This window comes from Balaenoptera musculus, chromosome 15, assembly GCF_009873245.2.
Source record: "Balaenoptera musculus isolate JJ_BM4_2016_0621 chromosome 15, mBalMus1.pri.v3, whole genome shotgun sequence".
Taxonomy (NCBI): domain Eukaryota; kingdom Metazoa; phylum Chordata; class Mammalia; order Artiodactyla; family Balaenopteridae; genus Balaenoptera; species Balaenoptera musculus.
In genome coordinates, this window is record NC_045799.1 from 43290627 (window position 1) to 43307994 (window position 17368).

Sequence of the window (17368 nt, forward strand, 5' to 3'; positions counted from 1 at the left end):
CCTGGGACACCCGCTGTGTAGACCGGCTGGGACCCAGGACGGCACATGTCACCCTCATCGGTTAGAACTGACAGTGGTGCCTGAGAGCAGAGAAGTCTGTGCCCAGCATGGCACCTAAGGACCTGTTTTCTGGCACTGCTGAATTTGTGGGACGTGCATATGCTCTTAAAATACCCATCTGAGGGGCAGAAAGAACCACCGAGGGGGGAGGACACTGGGTAGAAATGATTCTGTCAGTGTTTCCTGCCAGATTAGCACTGTCAGTAAAAATACCAGTCACACGTGTAATTTCAAGTTTTCCAGTAGTCACATTAAAAAAGGTAAGAAGAAATAGATGACAGTAATCATTTTAATTACATTTTATTTCCTCTATTACATCCACAATGTCATTGTTTCAACATATAATCAATATAAACACATTTTAAATGAGATATTTTACATCCCTTTTTGGGAATCTGGTGTTTAAGATCGGTGTAGAGTTTATGCTACACACACCTCAATCCAGACTGACCACACCTGACATGCTCAGTAGCTGGCGTGGCGACATCGTAGGGTAGAGGGGCCGGGGGTGCCCACACCTGCCGCCCCGCAGGTCTACCCCACGGCTCTCACATCCCGGCCCTGCCCTTTCCCCCAGGAAGGAGCTGCTCCCTCTGTGGGGAAACTGTGTGTTTGCCCAGGAGTTTCTGAAGGAGGTACAGTGATCCTAGTAAATCTGTGCTTCTTCTGAGATCTGCAGGGCCTGTCCCTTCTGCCAGACGGCCTAGAACTGCTGATAAAAGGCTCCTTCTCCAAGGGCGGATGCAGAGACAAGCCAGGCACTGGCCACCGGGGAGTTCAGGAAGATGAGGTTTATTTGACAAGAGCTGCCTGGAGAAGAAACTCAAATAGATTAAAAAATCAGAGAGGAGCGGGCTTCCCTGGCAGTCCAGTGGTTAGGACTCTGCGCTCCCAGTGCAGGGGGCAGAGGTTCAATCCCTGGTCGGGGAACTAAGATCCTGCATGCCATGGGGCGTGGCCACAAAAAAAAGAAAAGAAAAAAAATCAGGGAGGGAGGTGGGGCCTTGAGGGCGTGCCATGGCCTTGGCTGGTCTGGCTTCCCCCAGAGCCAGTTTCCCGGGAGGAGAAGCCGGGTGGAAGCTGCATCACGCATGCCGTCCTCCAGGTGGGGCGGCCACAGCCCACCCGGGGTTGGGGGGAGGAGGACGTGGACCCAGAGCCATGTGGCCGTGGTGCCGGCTCTGGAGCCACCTGGGAAGGTGGGATGTGAACGCTGCCCTTTCTGGCCTTTTGAAAGTCAGGTGACCAAATGTGCTTGTTCAGGTGTATTTCATTCGTGGGTGGACAAATGACGCCTGTCACAAACGAGACCTTTCCTCTTTTTTTTTTTCCTCTGCGCTGTGTAGCTTGCGGGATCTTAGTTCCCCGACCAGGGGTCGAACCGGGCCCCGGCAGTGAGAGAGCCGAGTCCTAACCGCTGGACCGCCAGGGAATTCCCAGAGACCCTTCCTCTTAAGCCTTCACGCCCCCAAGTGCCCTCTTCCCCTTATGTGCGTGCTCACCTAACCACCTGTGGTTTCTCTGTATTTTCTCCATTTCTCACTCTCACTGCACTTTTTTTCCCTGAGTCCCTTCCTTGTATCCCGTGATGGAAGGTGGTGCCCGGCATAAGATGTCGGGAGATGACCCGTGCTCCTGTGTCGCTCGCGGAGCAGTTAGGTGCCTGGGTGCGGTTTCGGTGCCCCGGCCGCCCTGCTGAGCTGGGGGCTGAGCGGCTCCCCGGGCGCCGGCTCCACACCCCGCTCCTGGGCCCAGTGGCCACAGCGGCTGGAGGAAGGGTCTGGCTCTGCCCACAGGACCTGCAGGACTGCAACGACGAGCTGCAGGCCGCGCTGGAAGGCCTGCGGGCACAGCTGCCCCCGAGTCGGCACGGCCAGCTGCCCCCGGGACATGGCCCGGCAGGTAGGAGCCCGGTGTTTCGAGGTGGTGGGTTGTGTGCTCCTTCCCGGGGGGTTGGGGGGGGCGAGGCATGGGGCTGGCCAGCTGCACAGGTGGTCACAAGCCCTTCCGACCTCTTGTGTGGGAGAAGGGGCCTACCTGAGGCCAGGGGTCTGTGCGACCCCCAGAGCCCCAAGGGAGATGGAGGAGGATGAGGGTTCTACCGTTTGGGTAGAAGTAAGTGGTGAAGGTTACGATGACCTTGCCATGACCTCAGGGCAGGCATGTCCCAGGGAGCCTCCTGGGTCCCGGGAAGGGGCGGGGGGAGTTGGTGATCAAAGGAGATGCTCCACACAGACGGTCATCTGGGGGAGGGGAGGAGAGAGGAGGCCGGAGGGACAGGGGACAGGCTGGTCTCGGGTCTGTGACGGCTCTTACAAGGCGGGTGCTCAACCGTGTGGACCGAGGCTGGCGGGCCGGTGTGGAAGGGGTCTGAGACGGGGCGGGGCCGTGGCACCTGGGAAGGGCCCTTCCACCTGCCGCGTGCAGAGCCGACGCCAAAGGTGTCACTCGGAAAAACCAGGCTCCTGCCTCCTCGGCCCGGAGGTCTCGACGGGCTGCAAGCGCCAAGAGGTTAATGTTCTTGGCTCCTTCTAGAGACTGGGCTGGAGGTTCTGAGGCCACAGCTGTCCTTGAGGAGGACGGGCTTTGGCTGCTTGCGCCCTCCCTGGCAGCTGGGACAGGTTCACGTGCTCCAGGCTCCACGCCCCTTGCTGCCATGGGAACCACCGCGACAGCCCCAGCCCAGCAGCCTGACCGCCTCTGTGGCCACACGTCACGCAGACGCAGCCCCAGAGGATGTGTCGCTCTCATCTGTAACCCTGAGAGCATCGGGCTCCCGTATTGTCCTAAAGCTGTTACTTAAAACAGGAAAGTCAACATGGGAGCCTCCAGGGGAAACCGAGTGGGGTCTCCTGTGCACCTGGGCCCGAAGGGAGCCCCTCACCTGCAGCTGCATTAGTGGAGCTGATGGCTGCCGAGACCCACAGCCCTGCTGCCCTCAGCCAGGAGGTGTTGGCATGTGGCTGGTGCTCTGGTATCATCTGATCCCCAGATGAGGGTCTGGTGCCAGTGTGGCCACGGGGAAGGGGGTTATTGTCACCTCCTCTGTCCCTGGAGGGGACTGAGCTGCACAGAGCATGTGACCCTTGTCGAGAGCCACGATCTGTAATGCAGGGAGCGGAGAGACGGGGTCTGTGCCCAGGGTGCCGTGTCCAGAAGTCTCTGAGGTGTGGCACCGAAGGCAGCCGCAAGCTTCATGTTGGCACTGATACACCCAGAGCGCTCTCCCAGCTGGAGCGTTTTATCTTACACTTTCCCGCCTCGTCTGACCGTAGAGGTCCTGTTGGCCCCTTCAAAGGAGGAGGGACAGTCAGGACATAGAGTTGTGGTGGTGGGGACCTGTGGATCGTGGAGTCTGGGCCGGCAGTGCATCCAGTTGGGGCCACTCCTGACGGGTGCCACTTGGCCAGACCCAGGTGGCGGCTTCCAGTTGTCAGGGCAACGGGATGCCCTCTTTCCTGAGATACTTACTCTGAGTTCTCTCAGGATGTCATTCAGCCTGTCACTTTTTTTCGTGGAAAACAATTTGGGGGAGAGGTCAGGGTGGGTCTGCTCCCTTCACTTTCCAGCCTGTGGACCAGCAGCGGCGGTCACACCCACGTTCCGAGTCAAGCCCTGGGTGTGCCCCCCAACACGCACAACGTGGGGGACCCCTGGGCCCAGGAGGGCTGGCCGCGCTTGTGGGTTCATAGGCGCCCTTTGGGGATGAGCTGTAAGGACAGGTGATGTTGCCGGTGGGGAGGATCTTCTGGACCAGGTGTAGCTCACACCCTCTTCCTATGATCTGTCAGAGCCTCCACAAGTGCTTAGTTTGCCTGACGTTTTTGTTGAGACCCCCCGCCCCATGATTTGTGTGATGTAATAGAAAGTAGGGAGGGCCTCTGAGAAAAGGAGGAAGCCGAAATAAAGAATGAAGACAGAGCTTTGTCATGGCTCATCCTAAAGCACTATCTGTGCTGTGGTCACGTTTTCCCGTTGTCCCCATCCCTCTGTGTGCCTGCCACGGTCAAGGGGGCAGGACATGTACCCCATGTGGCATCTTTCCGGGAATTCAAGGGCCTGACAAATCTGGCAGGGAGCCTCCTCGCCATTCGTACCTTTGAGTGATCTGCGTTCTGGCAAAGACTCGAAATGCTGGTTTGTAAAGATGCCAGCTTTGAGAACTCGGCGCAGCGGACGGTCCATGGCCCATGTCCTCTTACTGCCAGCATTGCATTCCTCTTGCGGAAAGTGCCCGCGGAAGGCTGTGCTTCGTCCAGATGTCGGCTTGGAGGTTGGATCAGACCCTGCAGCATCCTGGGCAGGACATAAACGGAAGTGTCCTCTTGTTGCAGGCATTGTCACGTTTGTGGGTAATTCCGTCCCAGTGAGTATAGAGACGGAAATAATGTTGGAGCAGGTGAAGGAACGTTACGAAGACCTCGAGATCCAGCTGGAGACCAAGGTCAGGGGGGCTGAGGGAGGCCGGAGGGGTCAGGGAGCTTCCTGCTGCTGGGACGCTTCTGTGCACACGTCTGCCCCATAGTGAGCGTGCTCAGGGGGACGGAGGTTTGCAGGGAAATGTGCATGCCATTGATGTTCTGCCTCACACCCGCTTCGGAAACAGGCAGGACAGAAGGCATAACCACTAATGGGAGGGAGCAGGGTTGTGGTATCCCAGCATCACGAGGGCTGCGCTGAGGCCAGACCTCCCCGCTTGCTCTGTGCTGGGGAGTCACAGCTCCCGACTCTGTTCCAGCTGAAGCACCCTGGGACTGCCCTGCGTGGGGGGCTCCCAGGCCACCCTGGCCAGGCCTGTCTTCTTGGCTGAACACGCCTCCTGCTCTGTGACCCAACTGTGGTGGGTTTTGTTGAGGGACGGTACCCACGTGTCGTCAGGTGTCACTGTGCCAGTGAGGCGGGGCCACCTCTTCCTTGCGGTCCTGCCCCTGGGCTCCTGCTGTGGCCTTGCCCGCCAGGTCTCCCGGGGGTTCAGAGCCACTGCAGCCTCGCGGTAGGCATTGTCCCCCCTCTGCCCTCCTGCTGCTGCTGCCGGGCACCCAGCCCAGCTCGGCCCCCAGCAGCCTTTCTGTGCCTGCCAGGCCTGCCCCCATAGGCAGCAGTGAAGGTTACGGGATGTGACAGAAGCAGGCGGCCACACGGGCCCTGGGGAGCCTTTCACAGGCCCCAGCACCTTGTTGAGGCCGGGCCACCCGCTCTTTGGATGCTGTGCCGGGCAGCCTTGTATCGTCAGGCAGATCATGTTTAGGGGCCCCTGGCTGACATCGCTCACGCTTCTTTTCCCAGGTGAATTACTATGAAAGGGAAATGGAGGTGACGAAAAGGGCCTTTGCGGAGGAGAGAAAGGAGCTGGAGCGGGCCTTCAAGCTCGAGGTTGGCGTGCTGCAGGGTCAGAAGGCCGAGCTGGCGACGCTGCACCAGGAGTCGCAGGAGGTTGTCCGAGGCCTGCGGGACCGGCTGCAGCGGGCAGTGGAGCTGGAGCGGGGCCACGCGCGGCAGCTGGCCCAGGAGAGGGACCAGCTGGAGGAGGCGCTGCAGCGGGTCAGGTCCGGCACTGCATCCTTTTGGGATTTCGCGTCCAGGGTTTCTTGCTCAGAACCCAAATTTGAAATTGGATTTGGGCAAACTGCTCAGAATCACAATGGCTGTTACCTGAGTGGTTCTCATTGGTGCAGACACGTGAGCCCTGAAAGAACAGGTTATTTTACAAAGATTCTGACTTTTCGGTTTTTTGCGCATGCGGAATGCAGGATCTTAGTTCCCCGACCAGGGATCGAACCCATGCCCCTCCAGTGGAAGCACGGAGTCTTAATCACTGGACCACCAGGGAAGTCCCAAAGATTCTGACTTTAAAAATACGTATTAACTAGAGCTTAGGCCCTGAAGCCCTTTGCTTTGTAGAATTTTAACTCACTTTACCTCCTGCCTCTGACTCTCCTGGTAGCAGGGGCAACACGGTCTCCATCGTCTGTCATCTCATGGTCCTTGGGGAGGTGGATAAAAGGCCTAAAAGCCCCAAAATAACAGGAAAGGCCGTTAGTCTGGGTCAGTGGGGTTCTTGAAAAAGCTGAGATGTGTGAGCAAAGGAGAGAAAGGGATAGTTTGGAAAACCGGAACATGGTCTTTTGTGTTACAGGAGAAGGGCCCACACGCCTGTCCTCTGGGCTCCACCGGGAGGCTGGGGGCCTCGAGATCCCTCAGGGGAGCCTCAGGGTGGGGAGGTGGCTGGAGACGGTGGTGTGTGGGCGGGTGAGGGGAGTGCCCAGGTGTGCAGCTTGGTCCTCCTCCCCGGCCCCCCGGGGGCTCAGGCTGGCACACGCTCCATCTCAGGAGTCCAGGATTCTAGAAGGGCTTTTCCAGGTGCTGCAGAGGTGATGCGGGCACTTGCAGGCCGCGCACAGCCGTGTGATGTGGTTACTGCTCTGCGTGCAGTGTCTTTGGCCCCATTAACCCCCGCACAGCACACCTGCAAGGTCCCTTGGAGACAGAGTCTCCATGAGGTGTCATGTCACTTGTCCAGGCAGGTGACGCTGGCTTGCCACAGACGCGGGTGTGTCCAGCTGAGGCTCCAGCTCCCGCTTGCTGGGTGACCATGGGCAGCCTGCTTCACTGAAAAAAAGGGTTACGTGGGATTTATGATAAACCAAAAGGAATAAATGTCAGTGCACCTCCCAGCTTGAGAAAGAAAACATTAGCATAGCCAGAAGCCCCGGGCTCTGTCCCCAGACCCCCTCACTCCTCCCGGAGGTACCTGGACCGTTTACCACCATCTAGACCTTGCTCTGTGCCCCTGCCTCAGAGATGGGTGTCCCAGATGACGTGGAACCTTGGTTGTGGTGGCCTGACTTCTGAATTCCCTCCACCATGAAGCAGAGCTGGTGCCGGGCCACACAAGCGGCACAGAGCCCGAGGTGAATGTGTGGACACACGTCTACTATCTTGGCTGCTGCTGACAGGCTGGTTTCAGACCCAGCGCACACGCGAGTCCGCAGTAGGCTCCAGGCACACACAGGGGCCTTCGGCACAGACGCAGCCCAGCGCCCAGAATCCCACTCTGCTGTTCGTCTCGGGTGCTTCCCGGTGACAGACACGTGAGCCCAGACCTGTGCTGTCCAAATTCTCCATCCCAGCCCCCGCCTCGAGGCCCAGCAGGCTGTCCTGGTCCTCTCCCTGCTCCTCCTGCCCCGCTGCCTGCCCTGGCCTGTTGGCCCCATAGCTAAAGTCACAGTTTGCGTCTAAGTGGGGTCTGCATCATTGGACACTGTTTCCTGGGTACTGCCATGTGCCAGCACAGCCGGGGGTGCAGCCGGGAGCGAGATGTGTTTGGAGCTTTCAGCCGCCCCGCCCACCGCCCCGCCCCGCCCAGGTGGGGCTCGGGGGAGACTCCGTGCTCCAGCACCTGTAACCCTAGTTACAGGTCTGTTCAGCTCTTCTGTTCCTTCCTGAGTCAGTGTTGGTAGATTGTTTCTGGGCGTTTGGACATGGACATTTTTGAAGAATCCAGACCAGGCATTTTGCTGAACGGCCCTCAGCTTGGATGCCTAGTTAGATGCCCTCTTTATGGGACCATCTTCTTTCCTCTGATATGTGCCCTTTAGTGAAACTCTCTGGAGGAAATTCCCTCAGTTTTTTGTTTATCTTAAAATGTCTCAAATTCTCCGGTTTCTGAAGGATGGTCTTCCTAGGAGCATGAACTTAGATGAGCAGTCAAAGGGCTGCCCTCTGCCCTTTGACCTGGGCAGTCTGCTCCATCCAACGGTTGCTGCCTTGTGTGAGCGTCCGTTTCCTATTGCTGCTGTGATGAATTACCACAAAGTCAGAGGCTTAAAGCATCACAATTTAGGATTTCACAGTGTTGGAGCCGAGAAGTCAGAAGTGGGTATGACTGGGCAGAAATCTGGGTGTCGGCAGCTGCCTTCCTTGCCCGAGGCTCTGGAGGAGAACCTGTAGGCCTTACATTCCTTGGTCCGGCCCCTTCCTTCTTTAACACCAGCAGTGACTGGTTGGTCCTCCTCACACTCCATCCTGACGCCCACTCTTCTGCCTCCTCTTCCACAGTTGAGGAGCCTTGTGCCCACCTTGGCCACCTGGACAGTCCAGGACACTCTTCCCATCTAAGGTCAGCTAATTAGCAGCCTTAACTCTGTTGCGTTGATTCCCCTTTGCCGTGAAACAGCTCATTCTCAGGTTCTAGGGACTGAACCCTAGAACCTGAGAATGGTGATCTGAGTTGTATCCTCTGGCTGCTGTTAACTTCTCCATCTTCTTTGGTTTTTCTTTGGTATGTTTAGGTGTGTATTCTTTCACTTTAACTTTTTATTAAAGTGTTATACGCACAAGAAAAATACACACACGTGTGCAGTTGGAAGAATTGTTGATGAATTGGGCACATCTGTGTCCCCAGCGCAAGTCCCCCAGGGGTCACTTTTCCAAGTCAGGATAGTGGCAACCCTTGGGGGCTTTGGGGAGCCCCATTTTTTGTTCTGGGTGCTGGTGTACGTAAGAATGGAATTGTTGGGTCGTAGGACATAGGTGTGGTTTTCTTTTTACTTATCCTACTTAGAAAACATTGTCTATTGAATGTATAGATTTGTGTCCTATGAAAAACTCTCAGCCATTATTTGTAAAATATTGCTTCTCCCCTCACTGTCCTCTACAACTGGGTGTATGATGTTAGGTCTTTTCACTTTTCCTCCATTTCTATCTATCTATCTATCTATCTATCTATCTATCTATCTATCTATCTATCTAACATCTTTATTGGAGTATAATTGCTTTACAATGGTGTGTTAGTTTCTGCTGTATAACAAAGTGAATCAGCTATACATATACATATATCCCCACATCTCTTCCCTCTTGCGTCTCCCTCCCTCCCACCCTCCCTATCCCACCCCTCTAGGTGGTCACAAAGCACGGAGCTGATCTCCCTGTGCTATGCAGCTGCTTCCCACTAGCTATCGATTTTACATTTGGTAGTGTATATATGTCCATGCCACTCTCTCACTTTGTCCCAGCTTAACCTTCCCCCTCCCCGTGTCCTCAAGTCCATTCTCTAGAAGGTCTGTGTCTTTTTTCCCATCCTGCCCCTAGGTTCTTCATAACCATTTTTTTTTTAGATTCCATGTATATGTGTTAGCATATGGCATTTGTTTTTCTCTTTCTGACTTACTTCACTCTGTATGACAGACTCTAGGTCCATCCACCTCACTATAAATAACTCAATTTCGTTTCTTTTTATGGCTGAGTAATATTCCATTATATATATGTGCCACATCTTCTTTATCCATTCATCTGTCGATGGACACTTAGGTTGCTTACATGTCCTGGCTATTGTAAATAGAGCTGCAGTGAACATTGTGGTACATGACTCTTGAATGAATTATGGTTTTCTCAGGGTATATGCCCAGTAGTGGGATTGCTGGGTCATATGGTAGTTCTATTTTTAGTTTTTTAAGGAACCTCCATACTGTTCTCCATAGTGGCTGTATCAATTTACATTCCCACCAACAGTGCAAGAGGGTTCCCTTTTCTCCACACCCTCTCCAGCATTTGTTGTTTGTAGATTTTCTGATGATGCCCATTCTGACTGGTGTGAGGTGATACCTCACTGTAGTTTTGATTTGCATTTCTCTAATGATTAATGATGTTGAGCATCCTTCTTCCTCCATTTCTTAACCTCTTTCATTACTTCCGAATTCTTTTCTATGGCACGTTCTGCCAGTGAGTTTTTCTTTTGACATTGACTTTTTATTTTCCAAAATTCTGTTTAGTTAGTCCTGTCTGATCATTTTTGATAGCTTCTTGTTGCTTGTCCTTTTTAAATTTCCATCTTTTAGTTAAGTAAACATTTCATAATATTTATCCTTAGTTTGTGTCTGATAATTCCAGTATCTGAGGTTCCTACAGGATCTAATTCTGTTGTTCTGGCTTCTTCTGACTCTCAGAGGTGGTCCTTTTCCACGTATATTGTGGTGATCTTTAATTGTGAGCTCATGTTTGCATGATGTTTATCTCTGGGAATCCTGGGAGCTGTAGTAGAGGGTGCTCCCTGCAGAAAGGATGTGTTTTGCTTTTGCCAAGAGTTAGGAGCCTCTTAATCTGAGACCACTTTAACCTCTTCCAGGGAACTGGCCCAGTGCATGTATCCACGGTGTGGTTTCTCCACACTGGTGTAGGTGCTGGCCTCAGGGTAACCCCACTTTTGTGTTGCTTAATGCTCATGGCTTTGGTTTCAGCTTCCGGGTTTTTTTGACTGGGGACCCATGGAGGTTTCCGTTACCTTCTGTGAGGACATCACACACTAGATGATCAGCTTTGCTCTGGTTATTTGGTGAGTGTGCGCGGCTGGGGTGGAGCAACTGCCGTCTTATTTGAGGTCCAGGAAGCTGGCGGCAGAATCCCCTGCCAACCACATACACACACACACCTGCCTTGAATCAATTTGTTTTCCATCCTGGAGCCAGAATGACAGTTCAAAACACAGACCTCATTTGTGTCACTCCCCTGCTTGAAACCCTTTGCTGCTTTTAAAATTCCGTTGACTTCTATGTCTTTATTTTTCTCTCTAGTTCCTCATGAGGAAAAATGAAGTGGTACTTATGCTTATGAAGGAGATACTTAAGCTTGACATTATAAGAATAATACATAAACATATGAGGTCATGTGGCTTTGAGTACTTTTAGATTGAAAAGAAGCTAATGCCAGGTAGAGACCTGTTTAGGGGAATAAGTGTCCGCAAGACCAACATGCGTTAAGGATAGACTCTCTGGGCAGCAGGAGTGGGTTTCAGGCTGCCTCCCCGTGATCTTTACTGGTCAGTTGCTCGTGTGTCACACATCGATGGGGTTACCTTCCCAGGGAGACTCTAAGAGCATCGGAAGCCAGGGGGGCTCCGGGCAGACTTGGTCCCGGCAGCCACTGTCGGTACTTGCTTTTCCCGCTGAAGGCTCCATGTTGCATCAGGTCGCCCTCTGTCCACTGATACGGGCATCGTCCCAGGCTCCTCCTGGTACTGAGCTCAGGGTGTAGGATGGAGGCGCTCTTCCCTTGGGATCCGGCCTCCCCAGTCCTTGTGTTCCTCAGCTTTGTGCTGGAGTCCCCTGGGTGGAGGAGGTGGCCACTCTCCTTGCAATGACCTCGCGAGGACTCACCCAGCATCTTGCACTGGTGCCAGCCATGGGCACACTCACATTTCAGTGGAGGTTATAAGATGCAGGAACAGGCCAGCTGTGAACACAAAGAACCAAGGTGCTGAATACACCAGGGAGTTGTTGATTGTGTGGCCGTTTTAGAAGCTAAGAAAGCTTTGTCTTCTATAGCTTATCTCTTGGGAGATGCAAACCAGAGCAGGTTAACACGGGATACAGGAAAACGAAGGAAGTGGTGTCCTGTGCCCTCATCTAGGGAAGAGGAAGTGTGGCTGCAGGGTCACTGCAGGACTGGAGTGCGTGGGGGTGACCAGCTTCTGGAGTTCCCACTCTTCTTCCTTTCTTAAATTTCTCATGCAGAATCAAGTTGGATAGGCTTTCTGAAGAAAACACGTTTTTGAAAAATGAGCTGGCAAGGATCCAGCAAGAGCTTGAAGCTGCAGAAAGGACAGAGGCTGCACAGAGGTAAGGGCCGTCTCAGTGGTCCCACCCCGACCGCCCGGTCCCTGACAGGGCTTGCTCTTCGTAGAGTAAGCTTAGAAGGCATTGCTGTAGAAAGTGGGACGTGTTCACAGATAACCCGCATTGCAGGAGAGCCATGCTGCCCTCTGACCAGCCTTGCCAGGCACAGGCCTCGGGCCTCCTTCCTGAGCTCCTCACTCGCAGAAGTAGGAGGTGCCAGGTCAGCACCACCGCCACCAGCTCCAGCACAGGCCCCTGTGCCTCTGACGCTGCTGTGCAAGCACTGCTCACCCTGCAGAAATAACTCCACATTGTGCTCAGGGCTCGGGGGAGGCATCGAGCATTCTCGTAGGGGCGAGAGATACTCTTGCAGCCTTTCTGGGCGAGTAGAATCTGTTTGTTCTTGTCCTGATAATGGTCTTAGCTGTGCTTTTCTCCGAGGTTCATTCCTGGTCTGTCGATTTCAGTGAGTCGGAGTCAGGGGTCGGGGGCCTGAGCACTGAGGCAGGAGCTGTGTTTGTGTGCATGTGTGTGTGTGTGGGGGGGGTGTGTTGCGGTGGGGGCTCAGGATGCCTGTCAGTGGATTTCTGCTTTCACCATCAGAGCCTCATCCAAGGATGGTTTGTTTGGCTTTTTTCTTAATGACGTTCAAGATGAGCTGAGCTCTAAACTGCCGAGGATGCGGTGTTGATTTGATAAAAGTGCCTGATGATGAAAGCCTGGGATCCAAAGTGGATGGTCAATAAGCGATCGCTGTTACGTTACAGCAGTTCTGAAATCTGCAAGGTTTTTCCCTCTAGGAACCATTTTTCCCTAAGTTTGGTGCTGGGACCCCTTTGACCTCAGATGTCAGTGAATGTAAGCCTGTGTTGGTGTTTATGCTGCTGGGTGTGAAGAGCAGTCACATGTGCCAGAGAGAGATTAACGTGTGTGATTGAGGAACGTCATGGAGGGTTTGTTCTTACAGTGCTGGCAGGGTTCCTCTGGTTCCGAAGCTGGGATCCGATTGGACCAGCAGCAGCGATGGCGTAGGACAGTGACGGAGCAGTGGCTGTAGGGTACCAGGAGCAGGTGTACAGATCCAAGCCGCCAAGGTGACCGTGAGCGATGAGTGGTCAGTGATACTGTTAACTTTGCTTCTTCAACAGGAAGGAAGTTGAGGTTTTAAAGAGAGAGAAGGAAAAGGCCTGCTCTGAGATGGAAGAGCTCTGCACACAGGTGAAGTATTGACACCTGGCATGAAGCTGATGCCACCCTCCCTTTTCCATTATTTTGAAATGATTTCAAGCTTACAACAAGGAAGCACAGAACTTTGTTATGAAAGATTTGAGAGTGAGTTGCTGACCCATCAGCCCTCTCCCACCCCAGATTAGGAAATCAGTGTGACTATGAAACTGCCCCATCAGCCAGCCCAGGACCTCGTGTGGCTTCAGTCCGCCTGTCCTTGTTGTTACGACCTGGCGCTTTTGAAGATTACAAGCGGTTGTTTTGGTGTATCTGGTGCTTCCCTGTGATTGGATTCAGATTATGTGTGAATATCCCCAAAGTGATGCTGTGTCCTTCTCATCCCATCCAGTCCAGGGACACAAGCATTAGTGACGTCAACTTAGATTCTTGGTCAGGTGGTGTTGGTCAGGCTTCTCCACAAAGTTACTTTCCCCTTGGTAATTGCTAAATATTTTATGGGGAAATGCTTTGATATGATGTGAATATCTTGTTCTTCATCAAACTCTCACCCCCTTGTTTCAGCATCCTCTGTTTCTTGGTGCAGTCAGTTATTACTGTGATGGTGGCCAGTTGGTGACTAATCCCAGCTTCCTTTTATATTTGTTAATTGGTGTTCTAGTGTAAGGAAGAGCTTTTTCTTCTCTCCATTTATTTATTTATTTTAATTTATTTAATTTATTTATTCTTGGCTGCACTGGGTCTTCGTTGCTGTGCGCAGGCTTTCTCTTGTTGCGGCGAGCGGGGGCTACTCTTCGTTGTGGTGCGTGGGCTTCTCATTGCGGTGGCTTCTCTTGTTGAGGAGCACAGGCTCTAGAGCACAGGCTCAGTAGTTGTGGCAAACGGGTTCAGTAGTTGTGGCTCACGGGCTCTGGAGTGCAGGCTCAGTAGTTGTGGCGCATGGGCTTAGTTGCTCCAGAGCATGTGGGATCTTCCTGGACCAGGGCTCGAACCTGTGTCCCCTGCATTGGCAGGCGGATTCTTAACCACTGCGCCACCAGGGAAGCCCTCCATTTATTTATTCATCATTATGTTACTATCATAGATTCCTGTTTTATTCAATGGGTTATTAATATGTTACCATCAGTATTTATTTTTATGCTCAGATTGTCCCAGATTTGGCCAATAAGAGCCCCCTCAGGGTGACTTCTGGGTCCTCCTGACAGGTCCTGGTCATTCTTTGAGCACTTCCTCACTTTCTGGTGCCCCACGATATTCCAGGTTCATCTAGTACTTCCCTGCCCCAGTCCTGGAAGCAGTCATTTCTCCAAGGAGCCCTTGGTGACCTTTAGTTCCGAATGGTATTTAGAGACCAAGATCTGGGCACTAGGAGTGCTCATGGCTCCTGGGGCATTGCTATGTCCAGGTGCAGTTAGTGCATAGAGCTAGGGAGTGTATACGTATATTTATTACACTCACATGCACATGGTTTCAGGTATATTTATTTATATATCTCCCTACTGAAAACCATGAATTCAAACTCTTATCTGCAATTCCAACATCACAGGGATAATTCTGGTTTTCTCCGTTTCCATATTTGTAACTCTTGCCTCTAGCAATGAAAAACCTGGTTTCCTCATCTTCAATAGATTTACTTAACTATTTGATTAATCCCTTTACCCTGCGGGTAAATGCCCTGTCTCACTCAGCACTGACCTCCACACTGGTCTCCCTTTGCCCCATAAGTAAATGCCTTCTGTACTTGGTCTCACTTACTGGCTTTTGGACTGAAGCACAGAAGCTGGGATGTGTCATTCTTGTTTTTGTTTTTGTTTTTTAATTCTTTTTTTAATTGAAATGAGTATTGATAATTGCAGACTCCCAGGTGGTTATAAGAAGTATATTACAGAGAAATACACTTTGTCCAGTTTCTTCCAGTTGTAACATTTTATGGAACTATAGTATAATATATCTGTGTTAGTTTGCTAGGGCTGCCATAACAAAGTACCACAGAGTGAGTGGCTTATACAACAGAAGTTTATTTCCTCATAGTTCTCGAGGTTCGAAGTCCAAGATCAGGGCAGGGCTGGTTTCTTCTGAGGCCTCTCTCCTTGGCTTGTATACAGCTGTCCCTCCCTGTGTCCTCACATGGTCGTCCCTCGATGTGTCTGTGTCTTCATTTCTTATTAGGACACCACCATATTGGACTCATATGACCTCATTTTACCTTAATCACCTATTTCAAGACCCCGTCTCCAAATACAGTCACTCTGAGGTATTGGGGGTTTGGGCTTCAACATGTGATTTGGCAGGGATCAGTCCATAATGAATATCACAACCAAGATGTCGACATTGATACAATCCATGGGCCTTACTCGGGCTTCCCCAGTTTTACTTGTGTACTCGTGTGTGTGTCAAGTTCTATGCAATTTTATCCCCTGTGTAGGTTCGTGTCTCCATGACCAGTCAAGATACTGAACAGCTCCAGCTCCACAAGGATCCTTCACGTTGTTCTTTCATAACCACACCCACCACCTTCCTGCCCACCTACCCCAGCCCCTAACCCCTGAAAACCACTAACTGCCCTTCATTTCCAAAATTGTGTCATTTCAAAATGTGATACAAAAGGAATACAGAATACGAACTTTGGGGTTGCCTTTTCTTGCATATCATAATTCCCGGCTGTGTGTCCACAGTTAGCTTCTTCCTGTTGCTGGACGCTATTCCAAGGCATTGATGTCCCACAGCTTGTTTTGTTTTGTTTTTTAATATTTATTTCTTTATTTGGCTGCACCTGATCTTAGCTGCGGCACGCGGGGTCTTCGTTGTGGCCTGCGGGATCTAGTTCCCTGACCAGGGATCGAACCCGGGCCCTTGGGAGCACGGAGTCTTAACCGCTGGACCACCAGGGAAGTCGCCCACAGCTTGTTTTAACGCTCACCTTTTAAAGGACGGCTGGGCTGATTCCAGTTTGGGGCTGTCACAGAGGTGCCGTGAACATTCCCAGGCAGGTCTTTGTGTGGATATAGGTTTTCATTTCATGGGATAAATGCCCAGGAGAGCAGTTGCTGAGTTGTATGGTAGTTACATGTTTAGTTTTATAAGAAATTGCCCAACTGTTATCCAGAGTGGCTGTAACAGTTTCCGTTCCTGCCAGCAATGTGTGCTTGATCCAGTTTCCCCACATCCTTGTCCACACTTGTGTTGTCACGCTTTTATTTTAGCCACTCTGATAGGTGTGTACTGAGTCAGAAAGCTTAGAGGGGGCTGCAGTTGGGTATCCCCTTCCCCACGCTGGTTCTGATCTGGTAAAAAGGACGTTTCCCTTGAGGGCAGGAGAACAGAACGCTCTGTGTACTTCAAAATGGTCACTGTCTTAGTCTGCTCAGGCTCTGTACAGAATGCCACAGACAGGTGGCTTAAACCACAGGAGTTTATTGCCTCATGGTTCTCGAGGCCGGAAGTCCAAGATCAAGGCAGGGCTGACTTGGTTCTGGCGAGGCTCTTCCGAGTTTGCAGACGATGCCCTCTCACTGTGTCTTCTCATAAAGTCACTGTCCTATCAGATTAGGACCCCACCTCGTGAGCACATTTAACCTTAATTACCTGCTGCAAGCCCTGTCTCCAGACACAGCCGAGAATTTGTGGACACAGTTCCGCCCACAGTAGCCACTTTGTTTCGGGCTCCAGCCATCAGCTTCTGGTGAGCTGTGACTCTCTTTGGCCGTCTCTCCAGTTTTCAGGGCATTGATTTGCCCTGTGACCTCAGTTCTCTGATGGGTCTCAGAAGAGTGGTTGAGTTTTCAGTTACTCAGCTTTTTCTTGTTGGGAGGATGGGAGTGACGACTTCCAAGCTCTTTACAGGCCAGACCAGAAGCCAGAAATGGTGTTTTGTTTTTCACATGGGATTCTGCATGTTCACTGTCAGGACATAGAAGTACACTGGATTTTCAGCTGCCAACCTTGTGTCCTGACACCTTGCTGAGCTCTTACTCTTTCTGGGAGTGTTTTTATTTATTTTTAATTTTAAAATTTTATTATTATTATTATTATTATTATTATTATTATTATTTTGGCTGCGTTGGGTCTTCGTTGCTACGCCCGGGCTTTCTCTAGTTGTGGAGAGCGGGGGCTACTCTTCTTTGCGGTGCGCAGGCTTCTCATTGCGGTGGCTTCTCTTGTTGCAGAACACGGGCTGTTGGCGCGCGGGCTTCAGTAGTTGCAGCCCGCGGGCTCCGTAGTTGCAGCACGCGGGCCCTTGAGTACACAGGCTTCAGTAGTTGCGGCGCGTGGGCTCTAGGGAGCGCGGGCTTCAGTAGTTGTGGCTCGCAGGCTCTAGAGCGCAGGCTCATTAGTTGTTGTGCATGGGCTTGGTTGCTCCTCGGCATGTGGGATCTTCCCGGACCGGGGATCGAACCCGTGTCCCCTGCGTCGGCTGGTGGATTCTTTTTTTTTTCACAGAATAAAACACTGCTTTTACATGGGTCTCAATCTGAAATCCACAAATGCTAGTAAGTCAGTTTTTAAATTTTTTA

General features: G+C 52.1%; 1 protein-coding gene across 1 annotated transcript in view; it reads left to right on the plus strand.

Annotated features, from left to right (window-relative positions):
- NINL (ninein like) overlaps positions 1-17368 on the plus strand; it is a 113408-nt gene that overhangs the window by 87425 nt on the left and 8615 nt on the right. Inside the window, exons 14-18 of the mRNA XM_036826841.1 lie at positions 1857-1962; positions 4395-4504; positions 5347-5606; positions 11568-11672; positions 12818-12887. Coding sequence (XP_036682736.1) covers positions 1857-1962; positions 4395-4504; positions 5347-5606; positions 11568-11672; positions 12818-12887 — 651 coding nt within the window. The remainder of the gene's footprint in view (positions 1-1856; positions 1963-4394; positions 4505-5346; positions 5607-11567; positions 11673-12817; positions 12888-17368) is intronic.